This window comes from Gymnoscopelus microlampas (genome assembly GCF_963454915.1).
Source record: "Gymnoscopelus microlampas genome assembly, chromosome: 17".
NCBI lineage: Eukaryota > Metazoa > Chordata > Actinopteri > Myctophiformes > Myctophidae > Gymnoscopelus > Gymnoscopelus microlampas.
In genome coordinates this window covers 19,710,207-19,728,328 of record NC_139954.1, presented here as the reverse complement: position 1 = coordinate 19,728,328, position 18,122 = coordinate 19,710,207, and the positions used below count along the sequence as shown (strand labels likewise).

At 40.6% G+C, this 18,122-nt stretch overlaps 2 protein-coding genes across 2 annotated transcripts; one reads left to right on the top strand and one right to left on the bottom strand.

Annotated features, from left to right (window-relative positions):
• Positions 1-2,290: 2,290 nt before the first annotated feature.
• pdzk1 (PDZ domain containing 1) lies at positions 2,291-6,185 on the top strand (the record flags this gene model as incomplete). The annotated part of the gene is made up of 6 exons (XM_084084417.1): positions 2,291-2,497; positions 3,310-3,523; positions 4,593-4,925; positions 5,042-5,238; positions 5,343-5,585; positions 5,754-6,185. The coding sequence occupies 6 exons, from the start codon at positions 2,291-2,293 to the stop codon at positions 6,156-6,158; spliced, it is 1,599 nt and encodes a 532-aa protein (XP_083940543.1). The 3' UTR covers positions 6,159-6,185.
• Positions 6,186-6,993: 808 nt separating this feature from the next.
• Positions 6,994-16,588, bottom strand: LOC311064655 (Golgi pH regulator). Its single transcript, XM_084084567.1, has 14 exons — positions 16,356-16,588; positions 15,474-15,533; positions 14,899-15,002; positions 14,675-14,781; positions 14,400-14,501; positions 14,108-14,228; positions 13,163-13,243; positions 12,448-12,557; positions 11,067-11,155; positions 10,730-10,822; positions 10,436-10,531; positions 9,649-9,738; positions 9,076-9,141; positions 6,994-8,552 (listed from the first exon to the last, which is right to left on the bottom strand). The coding sequence occupies exons 1-14, from the start codon at positions 16,395-16,397 to the stop codon at positions 8,346-8,348; spliced, it is 1,368 nt and encodes a 455-aa protein (XP_083940693.1). The 5' UTR covers positions 16,398-16,588; the 3' UTR covers positions 6,994-8,345.
• Positions 16,589-18,122: the final 1,534 nt, after the last annotated feature.

The window sequence follows — 18,122 nt, the reverse complement described above, 5'->3', positions numbered from 1 at the left end:
GCATTTTGTACAAAACAGGCAACCCATACAAACTTTGGAGCTAATCTTAGCCAATTAGGATGGCATATGAAAAATCCAACAAATCTGTCTTGATCACATGACTATAGAGATACTGTGTACTGATTGATGTGATGTTTGGACAAAAGTTGTGGGAGTATTAATTAAAAAAAATGGGTTTTTGCAAAAAAATGCCTCCTGGTGCAGCTATAACAGACCAATGTCAAAAATTCGGGGCAGAGGTTCTGCCCTGATCTCCGTGCCTTCGGCCTTGCAGAGACAAAAAATAGCCGGCATTTTTACCAATTACCCGAATGCCCCCAGTTAAAAATTGCTATAACGATAGAAAGCAATAAAAGATTTTTTTTTAACACACATCTTTTAAGATTATCATTACAAACTAATAAAATAATCCTTGTTGTAAAAAAAAACTAAGTTGTCCTTTAATATCCATAAATTAATTCAATTTTAGGGTGGCTTGTCCTTTAAAGTAGTGCTGACTGATGTTGATATACTTGACTGATCCTCGGCTCTGGCAGTTGTTGCCTTCTCCTGCACGTACCTTTGGCCACCAAACAGATGATTCTTTCGTCATCCCATCTAACTTTCCACGGGCACGTTGGACAGGGCTGAGACATTCCAAACACAAGACACTGTTAAATAACTCAGCCTTTGCGCCCACCTTTGCCCTGGCAAAGTCCTACAGAGTGAGAGGGAGGGAGGGAGGGAGGCCGTTCACCATTAGTAATATGGGAGAAGAAATGTGGAAGAGAAAGACAGAGGGGGCAGAGAGCAGAGAAAGAGGACAGGTTGAAGATAGAGTAGATATAACACCTAAGCGCTGACAGGTGAACTCCTCCTTTGGACAGGGATAGTGAGCAAAGCAGAGCTGGTGAGTAATTATCCAGATAACGGTTCTAATATACCATTTTATATTTTAACAAGTTTTCCTGAAATGTATGCATTGATGTTCCATGCTCCAAACTGTTGTGATTTACAAAAACATTTAGTTAAATTTCACACACTGTTTTACACCTGTAAACCTGTGATGTGACAATAAAGTAGATTCTGATTCTAAACTAGAGCAATTGTATATCATTGGTTGCGGGATTGGACCTTTATGTCATTATATACACTAGTACATTACATTACAGTCATTTAGCAGACGCTTCTATCCAAAGCGACTTACAATAAGTGCATTCAACATAGGTAGGGAAGAAAACTACTAATCACCAGAAGTCATAAGTGCATTCTCTTCTAAAACAAGCAACTAAGAGCATACCTAGCGCTAAGGTAAAAAGTGCAATGTATCAGCTACCTACTTTCTTAAACAGATGAGACAAATCAAATGAGAAAGAGCTAAAACAAATAAGTATCAAATAAACAAGATCCTGTAAAACAAGAGCTCATACAAATAATTGGCAGCAAGTACAGTAGGCAAGGCTAAGAGGAAGGGTCAGGGTAGTGTTTAGTTTAGTAGGTACATGAATTAACATTAATAGTTGCTTTGTAGAACAATTAATGTTTGGGATTATGTTGTGTGTTGTGTATGTGTTATTGGTGAAAGCTAGGTTTGTGAATGATTGTACTTAAAACATTTTAGGCAGCACCTTGTTTCATTTTTATTCCTGATTCCTTAACATTTGATTTAGCTAAAGCTTTGAGATCAAGATTCTATATTAAATCCCAATCCAACAGACAAAATTGGAATTGTGTTAGGATATTGTTTTCATATTCATACTCACACCTGGAACCCGTTACCTTAAAGTGACAACACTCAAATAAAATAATTATATTCCTGTTGTTTACAATAGAGTCAAAGTTCAAACTTTCTTGTTAAATGAGTCCTTGGAACCTTCAGATGTGTCTGCTGTTAACTATTAACAACAGAGTGCTGGCAGGAATAGGAGGAATAAACTTTTTTTCTGGAGGGATCAGCACTTCTGTGTATTCCTGTGGATTGCAGTTGTAAACTATCTCTCATGATTATGTGTACGTCGTAGTTTTATTGCGCAATGCCTACGACAGGTATCTTTTGGCAATATACAGTATATATCTTTAAACTGATATTTGAGTTCACCTGGAAAGAATCGTGATGGTTATTTAGATTGTGTAATTTGATTATTGACTGTAGTAGGCCATATTGACAGCAGATAAGATATTCCTGGGCTCTATAAAAAGAAAATAACTGCTTGAAGACTTGCCATGCCTTAGAAAGGACTTTGGAAGACAGAGAAAATGTGCGATTGTGGGAGTGTGTGTTAAAGATCTACCCTCTCCTCTGCGCTAGGACATGGCTGGATATAAGTCACGGGTGATAGCCCTGACCAAGAGGCCAGGTCAAACGTTTGGCTTCTTCCTGAGGGTGGAGCGTGGAGAGGACGGCCACCTGATCCGGTGCCTGGAGATGGGAGGGCCTGCCGAGCTGGCAGGCCTGAAGGATGGGGACCGCATCCTCAGAGTAAATGGAACCTATGTGGATGGAATCTCCCATTCACAGGTAAACAGGGAGTGGGTCGACAGCAGCAACATCCTCAAATCAGACAGCTACAAGCTTGCAGTCACTCACTGTATCATCTTATAGGCACAGTTAATGATGTAATTGCAACCTATTTCTTTGACACTAAATTCTTATGAGGCTAAATTCTTTTCAGTGTAATTGACTGTATTTTGTTGATGACATGCAGATCCATATCCCCAATCTTCCACAAACTTCCACAAAACCTATTTTTGACCTATTCACGCCCCTGTCTCCTTCATATGATTCAAGGAATGATCCGCCAGGTTAGCTTATGATCAAAGCACTTCTTAAGACATACCTGTACAGGAAATATATTTATCAATATACAGTATACAAGCATTTTTGTTATATTGGTTTTGAAAACTGTTATTATCATTATAGTTACTAGGCTGATGCCCTGCCCGTTGGGAACGACACCCATTGGGAATAACCCTTGTACCCATTGTCAGAGTACTTAGTGCAGTACTCATTATCATAGTTCCTGGAGGTCAGTCTATGATGTCAGCACTATGACGACATATTGATGACATGGGGGCATACTAGGGACACAGTAGACAGACATACAGATACAGAGATCTTCATATATGGGCAATAATGGGACACAGACAGACACGCAGACAGACAGACAGAGATACTTGGATTTTTGGTTCTGGACAAACGCTAATCCAACCAAACTCGCACTTGGCACAGTCAGACGGTTCTCAAGAACAACAGTTACACACTTGAGAGATTTGCGTAATTTATAGGATTAGTGTGTTTCTAATGTGTTCCTTGTGTGTTGCCCGGGGCAGGTGGTAGACATGGTGAGAGACGGTGGTGCATCAGTCACATTCCACGTTATTGATGCAGCCTCCTATAAGAAAGCCATCGCAGAGAAAGTGGACCTGTCTGAACCTCAGGCCAGACCAGTGGTCAACGGAGTCGCCGGACAGACACCAAAACCCAAACTCTGTTACTTGGTCAAGACTATCTCAGGCTATGGATTTTCTCTGCGCTCCCTCACAGGTGAGTGATGTTAAATAACCATGCCGGCATTTATATTGTACGTACATTAAACAAAGACTATTTTAAATAAATAATTGGTGCATTTATACAGCCCTTTTATGATTATCCAAAGCGCTTTACATAGATTGTGCATTACATTCACACACACATTCATAACTCTGGGAGAGCCCGGGATTGTACTGGGAACCCTGTTTGTCTTTAAGCCTTCGTAAACAAAAGTTGCACGGGGCAGATATGACAAGAAATAACACATATTTAATTAATTTATACTTAAAAATAAACATTAATAGAGGACATAGCCGATCTACAAGCTCAAAACGTGTTGCATCGCGACGCGTTTTGAGCTTGTAGATCTGCTATTTCCACTATATATATTTTTTTATTCTAATATATGAACATTTTTAACATGGAAATGATTATGACGATTAAGACAATTATGCAAAAAATAACTGCGACTATCTCAAATAATTGCATTTAGGCGATTATGTAATATCTAACATTACCTATTTTCGGCTTGACATTTCAGACAGGTAATATATACTTCGGCAATTTGAAAATAGCCGATTCACAAGCTCGCAACCTGTCGAGCTTGTAGATCGTCTATTTTCAAAGGATTTTTATACATTTGAAAACTTAAAATGGGACCTTCTGCATAATGAGTACTATTACTTTTGGTACATACTATTTCTACAATAGGGTATTGATACTTTTACTTAAGTAAAACATGTGAGTACTTCTTCCATCACTGGTTTTGGGTCAGCTGATCCAACAGAAAATCCTTGACACAAAATAATAGTCTTATTTTACAGAATGCTGCCAGAAAAAAATATCCTCCTTTTATAACATATGTAAAACCAAGTATTATCAACACATTCAGGTTTCTCTTTGGTTTAAGCTTTTAACCTAAATCATACATAGTCGTTAGCATTTAAGGCTTGGGGTAGCACAAATAAAATCACAATGGTTGTTGATCAAACTAAACTCTAGTCATTATTCAAGCATGTTGATTTATTGGCTATTGTTCAGGGGCGGTTTGCCTCAGCTTCAATCCACAAAATGTCTGCTCCAGGACAGCAGGGTGTGTTCATGACACAGGTGGCCCCAGGTGGTGCGGCTGAGAAGGCAGGGGTCAAAAACAACGACCGTCTCCTGGAGGTCAACGGGGAGAACATTGAGGCCACCACGCATGACAACATAGTGGACAAGGTCAAAGCAGCAGGCACCAGCATCATGCTCCTAGTGGCCGACGAGGAAGCAGACAAGTACTACAAGAACAAGCGCGTCAGGATCGTACCGGGGCTAGCTACAGTCAAGCACCTCCCACACACGCCACGCATCGCTGATTTGACCAAAGGATCCGATGGCTACGGCTTCTTCCTTAGGGTGGAGCCAAACAAGACAGGCATGTCCATCACCTACACATAATGATATTGAATAGCAACATTCTTTTGTATCATTATCATTTACAGACAGAGTCATCTGTGTCCTCCTGACAGTGTAACAATTGCCACCACACAGGCCACTTTATCAAAGACATAGACAGGGGGAGCCCGGCAGAGAAGGCGTGTCTGAAGGAGATGGACAGGCTGGTGGCTGTGAATGGCCAAGAGGTGGAGGACTGCAGCCATGAGCAGGTGGTAGACAGGATCAGAAAGAGTGGTGACAAATGCTGCCTCCTGGTGGTGGACTCAGACACTGACAATATGTACAAAATGGTGAGCCAACAGCAATCGATGTCAGCCCTGCAAATATACCAGGCGTTTTCTTTTAACCAGGGATTACAGGCTTTCTGGGTAACATTGTGTCCCCTTCTTCACAGGGCAGAGTCTCTCCCATGCTCTTTTTGAAGGAGAAGGACCTTCCACCCAGTTACCCAGAGGCAGTCAGCTTGCCCACCGTGGTCAGACCATCCACGCCTGTGAAGGAGAAGGACCAGGACACGCCTGTGAAGGTGCAGGACCAGGGTCTCAAGCCAAAGCTGTGCACGATGGAGAAGGCTTCAGATGGCTACGGATTCCACCTCAATGGCATCCAGGGAGTGTGTGGCCAGTACATCAAAGAGGTACGATTTAAAACCAGGACACCCCGTCTGGGTGATGAATCCCAGCTCCTGCGCCGCCATGTTAATATGGTCAATTTGCTGCTGAAATACTATTTTCTTTCCTCTTTGCAATCATATCGTTGGCCTGATCATGCACCAACCCCCTTCTTCTTCCTATCCTATCCCCAGGTGGTGAAAGGCGGGGCAGCAGACAGGGCAGGTCTGGTGGAGGACGACATCGTGGTGGAGGTGAACGGCGTGAACGTGGAGAAGGGCACCCACGAAGAAGTGGTAGCCCTGATCCGTAAGAACAGCAGTGTTCTGGAAATGCTGGCGGCCACAAAGAGCGTCTATGACCAGCTCAAAGCCGACGGGGTGGCCATCACACCGGCGCTCCTCGGTCGCACATCCTCGGCACAGGTCCACATGCCAGCCACCTTGGAGGCGGCGAAGGAAAGTCCAGCCACCTTGGAGGCGGCGAAGGAAACACCCGCCATCTTGGAGGAGGCAACGGGGGAGGACAAAGAGGAGAAAGAAGTGAAGCCAGAGACCCCTCCTGCACCGGCACGTGAGAGGGTGAGTGAGCTTTACTGAAGGCCTAGGGAGATCCCTGCATGGCGGCAGGGCATCCTGCTGTCCCGAAGGGCTAGATGAATACGGCTTGCGAACATTCATTCTCTCACTACTATACTGTATTTTGTGGTGTCTGCTGCTTAACCACTTAAACCCTATGCATACTTCATTTACATTGTGAGGATGTAGATCTGCTATTTCCATTAAATATTTGCCTATTTTTGCCAAATATTCATATATTTTCACTGAAAGTGTGTCTATATCCGCCTATTATTATGACATAACCAGAATAGGGACACTAGGGTTCATGTGGTTAAGTGAGTATCACAAAATAAAAATAAAAATATGTTTGAAATTTTGCCTTAGTACCAAGAACTAATGTCATCTCTTTCTTTCTCAGACCCCATCTGTGTCATCGGCTTCATCTGAAGACAGTATTGATGAGAGACTCTGACCTGCCAACCATGACCATCTCATTCCTGGCCAGTCCTAGGCTATGTTCAGACTGACAGCCCGAGTACAATTTGTTTGGCCTATCCATGTGGAAACAGATTTCTGTGAATCAAATTTGAACCACATCCCTAAGTGGTTTGAAATGTGATCCAAATCTGATTTCTTTTAATGCATCTCAGTCTGGACACTTGGAAACTGAAGTCTAAATTTTTTTGGCTCTGTATAAGCTCATAACGTGTTGAATCGATGTGAGCTTGCAGATACGCTATTTTTGGCACCGTTATGCGACAGAGTATAAGTATTATATTGTTACCACAGCAACAAATAACACAAATCCGATCTGATCACTTACAAATAACAATCTGGACAGTCAGTCCTGAGAAGGATCAGATATGAAACACAAATCAGATTTGCCTGCAGTATGAACACAGCCCTAGATACCAACATAGTTGTCAACTGTATGAAACAGCACAGTGTGTAAACAAGTCCTACCATTGATTTCCTTGCCCTGCCTGTCTGTCTGTCTTTACCACCCACTATTCATTGCCTTTGTAATTCTTTCTCACACTGATGATTAGCCAAATTCCCAAGATTAAATAAATATACTGAGGAGGTTAAGCTAGCAGCAGTAACAGCACAGTCAATAAACCTACTGCTGTCTGTCATGGATGATATTTGCTCTAATCACAAATTGCTGACATTTTGTAAGTTAACGCTAGATAAAGTTTAAACTTTGTTATTTCTATCTGTGAAATAAATGTGCAGTATATTGTCAAATTCCCCAGCCTAAAATGTTTGGTTTATATTACAGGTACCTCTCTGTTCCTAGTAGAATTACATTCCTCCCCATAGTAACAGTGTTAATGTTGACAGCAAATTTTGATTCATTTAGTTTTAGTCATATCTTAGTCATCTGAAATGTTTTAGTCGACTAAATATCATAACATTTTAGTCGACTAAATCTACAGTTGATTTTGTTGACAAAAATGTATTTTGGCAGGCCTTGATGGCGTCATGATGCCTGATTTTACACTCGGTTGCATGCTGAAAACATTACAGACACACAAAGTAATGTCAGCGGCCACAACTGATTTATTCCAAAATCCGTCTCTCTCTGGTGTAAAAACAGTAGATACGCACAAACACTGACCATCAGTGCTAGATGGAAGCTACTGTCAAACTGTTAACATGTACTGGTGGATCGCAACAAACAACAACAAACAACAGTGCCTGGGTTTCAGACATTGACTATCAGAACTACCATAGGACAGAGTTTGTCAGTGCACTCAATTTGTTCCTCATCCCTTCATATGGGTCGGGCTGCCAAGATCCCAGCTGGAGTCAAGCTGGGCTGTGCTGTGAAGTGTGAACAGCTCTATTGTCCAACTGAGAGCAAGATTGATTTTGGTCAAAGGAGTCAAACTTTATGGGCACACTGACTGGCAGAGATTTCAAGCATTTGCATTTTGAAAGTTAAAATTAAATCCAAACAAACAACAACAACATTGTTTTGTCAATATTCTCACCTAAACCCAACCAGCATCCAAAGTCCACATTCCCATTGTTCCCATTAATAAGCATTCCTTATCCAACAGTCAGCCCTTCCTGATTCAGGAAGTACAGGCTAAGCACAGACGAACCACAGAATGATTTCTTATATATAAAAAAGAAAAGGGAGCGAGTTCTTGACTTCCCTGAATTTCAGGTTAAAAGTCACAGGGGTTAGGAGTCACCTCCAGGTAGGAGGTTGTGAGATCAGAGGGCCATGTGCTTTTCTGGTGCCTGCTTGTGAGCCAGATAGAGGAAAAGGATGCTGGATAGGGCACTAACCAGGAAGATGACATCAAACCAGCGGTGATAGAAATTAAACTGCAGCTCCCCCAGGACCTCTGTCACAATGGAACGATACTCCAGAGGCATGCTCATACGCATCAACAGCACTGATGACACAAAATACATCCCCTGAGAGACAGAAGAAAGGAAGGAGGTGAGTGGGGAGACAGCAAGAGAAAGTGACAAAGACAGAGTTATAACGTATACTGCTAACATGTGCCCTATGACCTATACCCGTGATTCCCAACTTGTGGGCTGCGAGAGTAATCCGAGTGGGCTCCCAAATAATTGGCAAAACACTAAAGTTTTAATAATCATATAACATCAATATATATATTATTTTTTTTAATTAAAAAAATGACGTGGTGTTTTTACTTTACAACCTTGAAAACTGTGTTTTCATAGTGATACAAATGAGAACAACTTAAAGTATACTACGTTGGTTTCACTGATCCTAGCTAGCCGTAACACAAATGATTGATCATTAAAATAAATAAGCTCTGAATGCACGCGTCCCTCCGGATGCCGTGTCAAGTGGTCAGATGGGTGGGCCGCGAACGCTTGAGATTTTCAAGTGGGCCCTGATCCAGAAAACGTTGGAAACCACTGATCTATACAATAACAGGACCATAATAAAGGCTTGCTTACTCACCATGATTTGAGCGAGGACGAGCACTATGACATTGGAGGATTTGCTGCTGGATATAGCGTAGAAGAACTAGAAACGTGAAGACAAAAAGGAAAGAGCCAAGCACAATATATGATGAACAATGATATGTAAACACTGTAAAGCAGGGGTCTTCAACGTTTTTCAGGTCAAGGGGACCCCCTAGCTGAGAGAGAGAGATGAAGCAGGGACCCCCTGTACAGTATAGAATTGTGTTTCATATTAAACTTCCTTTTTTTTTTTTTACTTGGTCTGCTCTTTTTCCCCTACACCTATACCTCTTTGCCAAAAATAGCCGATCTACAATCTCACGGCGCCTCGCAGCGCGAGGCGTTGTGAGCTTGTAGATCTGCTATTTTTGGCTAAAGTTCTCCTCAGAAAAGGGATGCTAGGGTTCAAGTGGTTAATGTAAAAAAATTAAATCCTATCACACAAATATTTGGCAGCCCCCCTGTAGTAACTCTGAGGACCCCCTAGGGGTCCCGGACCCCCTGTTGAAGACCCCTGCTGTAAAGTGGGGTATTTTGTGATTGTCAGTGATGACTGTGTGTATCGTACCTTAGTGAGGGTGATGAGCAGACCTCGTATAGACGTGACGATGATAATTCCTACCAGTATAAAGGAGATGTGCTGAGACCAGAACTTCACCTGAGCGGAAAAGTAGAGCAGCGAAGAGGGAATATATTAACGTTTATTTATTTGACATCACAATCACATTGGATGAACCAAATGCATTGTTTCAAGTGTATAGCACAAGTGCTAATTTCCAACACTTGTACACAGGAGGCTTTTCTAAATAGAATAACACTTGTCTAAAACCCAATCAAGCGCATTCAAAAAAATATATAAAATACTAATAATTAACACAATCAAAATCAGCCCCAGTACATTAACTTGTGAAACAAAACTAAAAGTAGACAATCATTCCAATGACCAGTGCATGTGAGCACAGTTGATTTGATTTCAACCATAGTTAGAGATCTCAAAAACACATCTGTCTCTAGTTTTAGATACGTAGGCAAATAGTTCATACGTTTTGCCCCCTTCACAACAATCACCATTTGTTGAAGCTTGTGTAGTTGCTCTACCAAAGCAACTACACGAGCAAAGACGTAGCAGTGTCAGCAGTCTGCTATGAACAAATCCAGACTCCCCAACACACATTCATCTTTTATACATCTGCTTAAAATTCCAATTTAGTAATGTTATTATTCAATTTCAGCATAGGAGACGAGTAAATCTTTGAACTATTCCCACTATGCACGACAACATCATGTTTTTCCACAGAAAAAAATTGAGTAATGTGTGTGCGTGTGTGTGTGTGTGTGTGTGTGTGATAACTTACATCAAACTGGATACCTAGCCAGTTCACTGTAATCTCAATACCCCTTGTCACTGGATCAGTCTTTCCAACTCGGTCAAACACAATGTTAATCGTGGCCTAGTTTGGAGAAACGGAAAACAAGTCTGAATAAGGCTGAAAATCTACAGCGTCCAACATTTCTAAACTGCATGCACTTAAATCCATTCCCACATGATAAACCACAGACACAAAGTGCTTGCGTCGAGTGTTACAAATGAAGCCATTATGTGTGCATGTGTGTGACAGAAATGACACATGAATGCAACTCTCTCTCACCATGAAGATTTTCCACACACAGTAGATGGAAAAGAAGTAGCCCAGGAAGTTAAAGTATTTCCCCTGGAATGTCGTGGAGTACTCAATACGCTCCTAAAAAGGAGAGATAGGATGAAGTAATTAGTTATAAAGACACCAAGGGTCCACTGTTAATGTAAAGGTGAATTCGTGTTCATTCTATGGAATGTGTAAACAGCGTGCATGTACTATGTGTGTGTGTGTGTGTGTGTGTGTGTGTGTGTGTGTGTGTGTGTGTGTGTGTGTGTGTGTGTGTGTGTGTGTGTGTGTGTGTGTGTGTGTGTGTGTGTGTGTGTGTGTGTGTGTGTGTGTGTGTGACCTTTGTGGCCTGCAAGTCCACAGTCTCTAGGAAGAGTTGTCGGCTCAGCTCCTCCAGAGCGTCAACCTCCTGCTGAATCAACGAGAGGTCTGGAATTGATGTAGTCAAGGAACCACCATCCATTACACCAATGGTTCCCAAACGTTTCAGGCCGCGACTCCCCGAAATAATCATATTTGAACTGGGGACCCCCTATCCTGACAAGCACTTGGAATTGTAGGCATTACATTTAGTTTGACTCGGTTCCACAAATAAATATTGTGAAAATAGCCGATCTACAAACTCACAACGCCTCGCACTGCGAGGCGCTGTGAGCTTGTAGATTGGCTATTTTCACAGCGTTTCCCTCTTTATTACGTAACATTTTACAATTTGGTATTAAAAAGGTCTAAAGGTCCTTAAATTGTCGCTTTAGAAATGTGCAGATACCCTGTATACACTTATACTGTATATTGGTTTGTTTACTGTTGAGAAAACAATGTTGCACATTAAGCTAATCATCTGGGGACCCCCAAAATAATTTGGGGACCCCCAGTTTGGGAACCACTGCATTACACTTGAGGTCTTTACACACAAGGAGCGTGACAAACACACAATCCGATATGTGTCTGCAAAAACTTCAAAATCAAAATAAATACTCATATAGTTGATGCTTCATTCATACAGGTTCATTACCTTATTTGCAGTGACATTTTAACTCTTTAACTGCCGGAGTAAAAACGTCATCTATAGCTGCACTTGCCAGCGATTGAGCGTTTTTTACTAACCTTTGAAAAATCATAGAATATTCTTTTGAGGCGATCGCTTCAAAAGACGTAGGGGTGTCTCGGAGAATCGGGGGAAAAAAACGAGCCGTCGGGGTAATCCGTTCCATAGTTATGGGCAGTTGAATGTGGCTTGTTTTCGCCAAAAAGCAACATAAAGCAGAGAACATTTTACTTTTATAAATCCTATAATACTAAACGAAACCAGCTTAATTTTGTTGTGATCACGAGATTTCTGGGTGTACTCTTCTTGGGTGATCCTGGGATCATTCACAGGCTGCAGAAGAGCACCCTCTATCGTAAACCACTGAAAACACCACATGACGAGAATCTCGTCATTGGCGGTATGGGCCTTGGAGAAAAATGATTTAAATGGAATAGAAATGTTGTCGCTTTATCACAGTGTAATCTTCACATTCTGTGTGGATGTACTCATTATACAAACAAGAGTTAAAAAAAAACATACTTTTGCATTAATACAACGCCCGGTGTGTAAGAGTTGTTATGCTCACATCTTTGTACATGCACATGTACAATACATGGCATGCACGTGGACCGCGTATTAAATGAAATCCCTGACCATTAGTCTTCATAGTCACTATTTGTGTGAAGGATACCAGCACTGCCTGGTGGTGAGGAGGTGACACTCTTGATCATGCCCCAGAAACCTGTCTGTTTGTTCTGGTCTTCCCCGCGCTGGTACATCTGCCTCCGGGTCATGGCAATTCTACAAAAAAACAAAATGACACATATAACACACATAATGGTAGGTAATGACACAACAACCACATCAGGGACCGTATTGAAAAACATCTCAAGGCTAAAATATAGCTCCTAATTGATCAATTTAGGAGTAAATCTTTAAAATAATGGGGGTGCCAGTCAAAACTTTAAGAGCTCTACATTTTAGGAGTAAGTGCCTTCTCCTAAGTCAGCAAGACGTTAGGGATAGTCAAGAGAATTTCACTAAGTCACTAAGACGCCACACAAAACAAATTTGTTGTTGGTGTCCGAGTGCCCATGAGTAGCCTACTACTTTACTTTACTGTACTGTACTGTACTGTACTGTGTGCCAAGCTTCACTCTTAATAAATCCACTTCATATTTTAATGATAATTACATGTTAATATGATCTGTGATGACATGTGTAAATAAAGGTATACTTTTTTTGGTATAAATACATTTAAAGACCTACTCCCCCCAAAGAGTCATTTAGGAGAAGTCTAAAAATATTTTGTGACTAAGGCCCCAGAACCTGAAGGCAATTTATTTTTTACAAATTTAAAAATAAAACAAATAAAGGGAAAGAGGTCTAATGACGGATCTCCTCACCGTTTCTTCTTGCTGACAATCATATCCATAGTTTGAAGTAGCCTTCTTTCCAGAGCAAGGATGTCACTGTCTGTCACATTTCTGCAGAAATGATAATGTAGCAGACATAAAGTATATAGGGTCATTGGGCAGTATGCAAAGGGACAGTAGTAATTATGCTTCTCTTGTGTGTCTTTCTTGACACATGTTGACATATGCTTGTTAGGATACATGTACTCACACATACAATGTACTCATACATATATTCATTGTTGATATACTGTACATATACCCATACATATATTCATTGTTGACAAGACTGATGATATGTACATGCATAACTTAATTAATAGTCATTATTGACAGACCATGCATATACTCATTGTTGACAAACTGTACATATATTCATGGTTGATAGAAACACATTCAATCATACATCCACTGTTGATAGACTGCACATATACAGCATATTTACTGATAACATTAAACATACATTCGTTCAGAGACCATTACAGATATTTAGTGCCAGAATCTAACCTGCTATGACACCTAAATGTCCGTGCAAGATTAATAAATTGTTATCAGATGGCATCTTATCTACTGATGCATATAACATGTAGCTTAAAGGAGGAGTTCACCCATAAAATGACTTATTTTCTATCAATTACACACCCCATGAAGCCTTGATTTCATGGATTTATTTTTGTTTTTGTGGCATTCCTAAAACAATAATTTGATGACCGTGTGTATTTCCGGTAGGAGACACAAATAATCTACTTTGTGTCTCCTACCGGATACATTAGCCAGTAGGAGACGGGAATCAAATTATTAGCTTAGGAATGCGACAAAAACAAAAAAGAATCCATGGATTCAAGGCTTCATAGGGTGTGCAATTGATAGAAAATAAGTCATTTTTTGGGTGAACTCCTCCTTTAACGGGTGAGAGGGTCAGTATTTGTAGCTCACCTGAGGAAGTAGGACATGTATGTGTAAGGACAGTTGACTGCACCAAAGCCAGACAGCAGAGCCATGAGTGTGACCCCTATGACTCCAACACGACTGATAAGCTGTTCAATGGACAGGATGCCTAGGAAACAGAGATAATATTATTAATCATTTCACTTTAGGTGCTCCATGGAGATGAAGGATCGAAGCATGACATAAATACCTAATTTGTTATATTTATGGCACGCTAGAATTAGCTATACATGGCGAATGGGAATGGCTGAATGTGTCCACTACCAAGAGGTATGCTTACCATGTTTTGGACTGAGGATAGGAAATGGGTCTCCCAACTTCCAGAAGAAGTACATGAAGGTAAACCACACCACACAGGCAAAAAGCAACTTTTGTCTCTGCACTGCACAGAAACAAACAAAAACAAAAAGAACGCTGTGAGACCATGTGTCAAATTAAAGATGAATATATCACTCACAGTGCAGTGCACTGAAGGTGCAGGGAGATGTTGATAGAAATGTAGTTGTTTTTTAGTTGTTGTTTTTTTTTACAAGAGAACAAATGAGATGCACTCACACAGACGTATGTTGCTGACCACAAAGTAGCCAATGTAGAAAGGCACCACAAAGATGAGCACTAGCAGTATCACATACAGGTTAAACTTCCAATGGAAGTACCTGGAGCTGCAGAAGAAGAGACATGAACTGAGTATTAAGAATACACAAGGGCTACAATGATATATTGTATCACGTAAACAATGAGAAATAATCATTTTCCACAGATGAAAACATTGTACGTACCTAGTGCTTAAGGCACCCAGAATCTCAAAGATGATGAGCTCAAACATTGTGCATGAGAATGCAAAGGTGATAGAGAAAACCACTTGAACAACATACTGACGCACCTGTCAACAAACATGAACATACTTAGTTAGAACAGATTATTATAACCACTGCAACTATGGACTAGGGCTGGGCAATTAACCTAAAATACATAAAAACTGATATTTAGAACCAATAATAACCAACTTAATATTGCTCATATAGGTTAATCGAGTAATCAAGAACTTTCTATATACGTTACATTTTTTATATTTAAGAAATCAACACAAAAAAATTGTAATCGACTAAATCCATTTGTCTGATTAAGCAATTAACCCTGCATTGCTCGTCGTTGTACAATGGGTGGCGTACAAAAATAGTGATTATAGCCAATTTACAAGCTCACAGCGCTTCGCAACGTGACATGTTGTGAGCTTGTAGCTTGCCTGCTATTTTGTGTATATATTTATTTAAATACAGACATCACGTGCAAAATAATATATCTGTCACAATGTGGAAATAAATAGCATAATGTAGATGACAGCATAGCCTACCTCATAGTCTTTGAACAACTGTCTCATAAAGAACAACCATCCAAATCCAAAGAACAAGACCTGAATGGGTAGTTGAACAGAATGGGGAATAGGAAAGGTTAGTAAGAATTTCACAAGTTGTGTATATTGTTTAGGGCAGGACGTATGGGTCTTTAACAGGGGGTCCGGGACCCCTAGGGGGGTCCTCAGAGTTACTACAGGGCGGCCACCAAATCTTTGTGATAGGAACTTTTTCTTGTACATTAACCACTTGAACCCTGGCAACCCTATTCTGAGGGGAACATTAGCAGATCTACAAGCTCACAAGCTTGTAGTTCGGCTATTCCCGTTAAAGAGATTTGGTGTAGGGGAAAAAAGACCAGACAAAGTACACGCTTTCTAATGGAGGGTTTAAGTGGTTAACTGTCTGAAAATACACATTGGCATGAATCCAACACAACGCTACACATTGACAATGCTGTCAAACAAGTCTAAGGAGCTATCTATGAAATCTATAAAAAGGCTTAATCTGCAACACAACTTTATTCAATATGTAGTGGGTGGAGGGGGGGTCCAGGATACACCTGCTTCATCTCTCTCTCACCTAAGGGGTCCTTGGACTGAAAAACGTTGAAGACTCCTGGTTTAGGGAGTAGGGACCATACACTGCCATAACAAAAAGCTATTTTGTGCAACATTAACTAGGACATAATAGTCCCAATAGGAGTTTAGAGGAGGGGGAGGAGAACATATCATATCTCAGTATGAATGTGCTAAAAAGTGACCTCATAATAAACCACCACGTCAGGTGCAGTCTTTGATGTTAACTTTAAGTTAGAGAAGACAACATAATAAGTTTTATTACAAACTAAAGACACGTTAACTTTAAACATGACAACTTACCTGTGAGGTGAACATGATCACTGAATCCACAAGAAACGACATGATGTTAGCCTGTAATCTATCGATATCTAACTGCTAAACTCCAATCTAATGTCTGTTCATGCTGACTTTGTGACATTCATTCATTCAAGCTTCAGACTAAAACACTGGCATTATAAGATACTTATTAACTGAAGTGCATTTTATGCACATTCGTTGATCTGCTGTCACGGCTGTCACCAGCGTTTGCATTTCACTCCCTACGTCATCAAAATGAGCCGGTGAAGACCAGTTCCGTCCGTCGGCGTAGTATTGAATCATGACAGTCATGATGAAACTTCAACCTGGTTTTTGCACTTTCTCCATTTACAGACCGTACATCTACATAAAGGTTAATATTTCAAATATAAAGTGCTTACCTTATGGCCACGGATGTTACAATTCACTTCGAGTGGGTAAAAGTACCCGTATCTTCCGTAGTGTACAATAAAAAGCCTTTTAATCCAATCGGCAGCCATTTTCTCATAGAGTTATAATGTATCAGAGTGCAGAACACCTCCCAACCAATAGGGTCGCGTTGTTGAAAGCATGTGGAAAAAAATCGGAAAAAATGACCACCGACCGGATTAAAATGCTTTTTATTAAACAATACGGAAGATACGGGTACTTATGAGGGTGCGAACGAATTTTAACATTTGTGGCCATGGGTCAAGCCCTTTATATTTACATTTTTTACGTTTATGTAGATGTACGGGTTGTAAATGAAGAAAGTACAAAAACCTGGTTGAAGTTCTGCAATGACGCTCGTGACGAACGAGCGTCGTGTGATCCATGTCCAGTTCCGTCGCAGACATTAAACGTAACACAAAAGACAAAATAACAATTCAACAGTGGTGGTGGAAAAAGTATACTTTTCTTTTTTTCCTACGTATTAATGGAACTCCATTTTAACTCCATCTTGATCTGTAAAACAATGATTCAATGATAAAATAAGTTTAAATATTTAATTTAAAACATCAAATGTGTTAATTGTGTTTCTATTTAAGTTTAATTAAGAAAGAATGCCCTTTACTGCCATAGTGCTCGCAGTCCGCATATTGATTATAATTAGGTGCTCTACACTTTTAGTTGGCTCTTTGTGAAGACAATGGACTTCTATTCGTATCAAGAGTCTGACATATAATTTCCCATGGAGGAGGTAGCTAAAACTAAACGTTTTAGTTACTCCACTGCGCCGCCTACAGGTCTTATCAATAGAAAGATTCCATTGACCTGTATGATCTGTAGAGGACGCAGTGGAGCAACTAAAAAGTTTTTCCATCCGTTGAAATATTTTCTTTTCTGGCCAAAAAGTGTATTTTAGACGTGAGGTGGGGGGCTCCGAGTGTTTCCACCAAGGAAAGAAGGCTTTAAACATCTTTTTTTTTATTTTATGTTTTGGTAAGTAGCGAAAAGAAAGGCTGCAGCCGCTGCGCTACAGGGGGTGTGCGGGCAACGGCTCGAAAGTATCATAGCGTTAAGGAGAACTTCTTAAACCATGTCTCAACCGGTCCGGGGGACCACCAGTGGTCATTGAAGGGTTTCCAGGGGGTCCCCAGCCATAATAATAGTTAGGAACCAAATTGACCCTATGTGTCTGTAACTCTGACACACAGTGTACAAATGGAACAAAATAGACAACTAACGGAGTAACGGGTTCATTTGGTTCCATTTGTACACTCTCAGAGTTAAATGAATGATGATACACATACACTAGTGTAGATTGGGACACCCAAGAAATCAAAATGG

What these genes read in the sequence shown, in the direction of transcription:
- LOC311064655 (XM_084084567.1), bottom strand. Translation starts at nt 16,397, where the DNA reads ATGTCGTTTCTTGTGGATTCAGTGATCATGTTCACCTCACAG. An exon ending in GGTCAGCAACATACGTCTGT is followed by an intron (nt 14,502 to 14,674) that starts GTGAGTGCATCT and finishes GTTTCTGTGCAG; the next exon opens with TGCAGAGACAAAAGTTGCTT. An exon ending in ATTGTCAGCAAGAAGAAACG is followed by an intron (nt 12,558 to 13,162) that starts GTGAGGAGATCC and finishes GTTTTTTTGTAG; the next exon opens with AATTGCCATGACCCGGAGGC.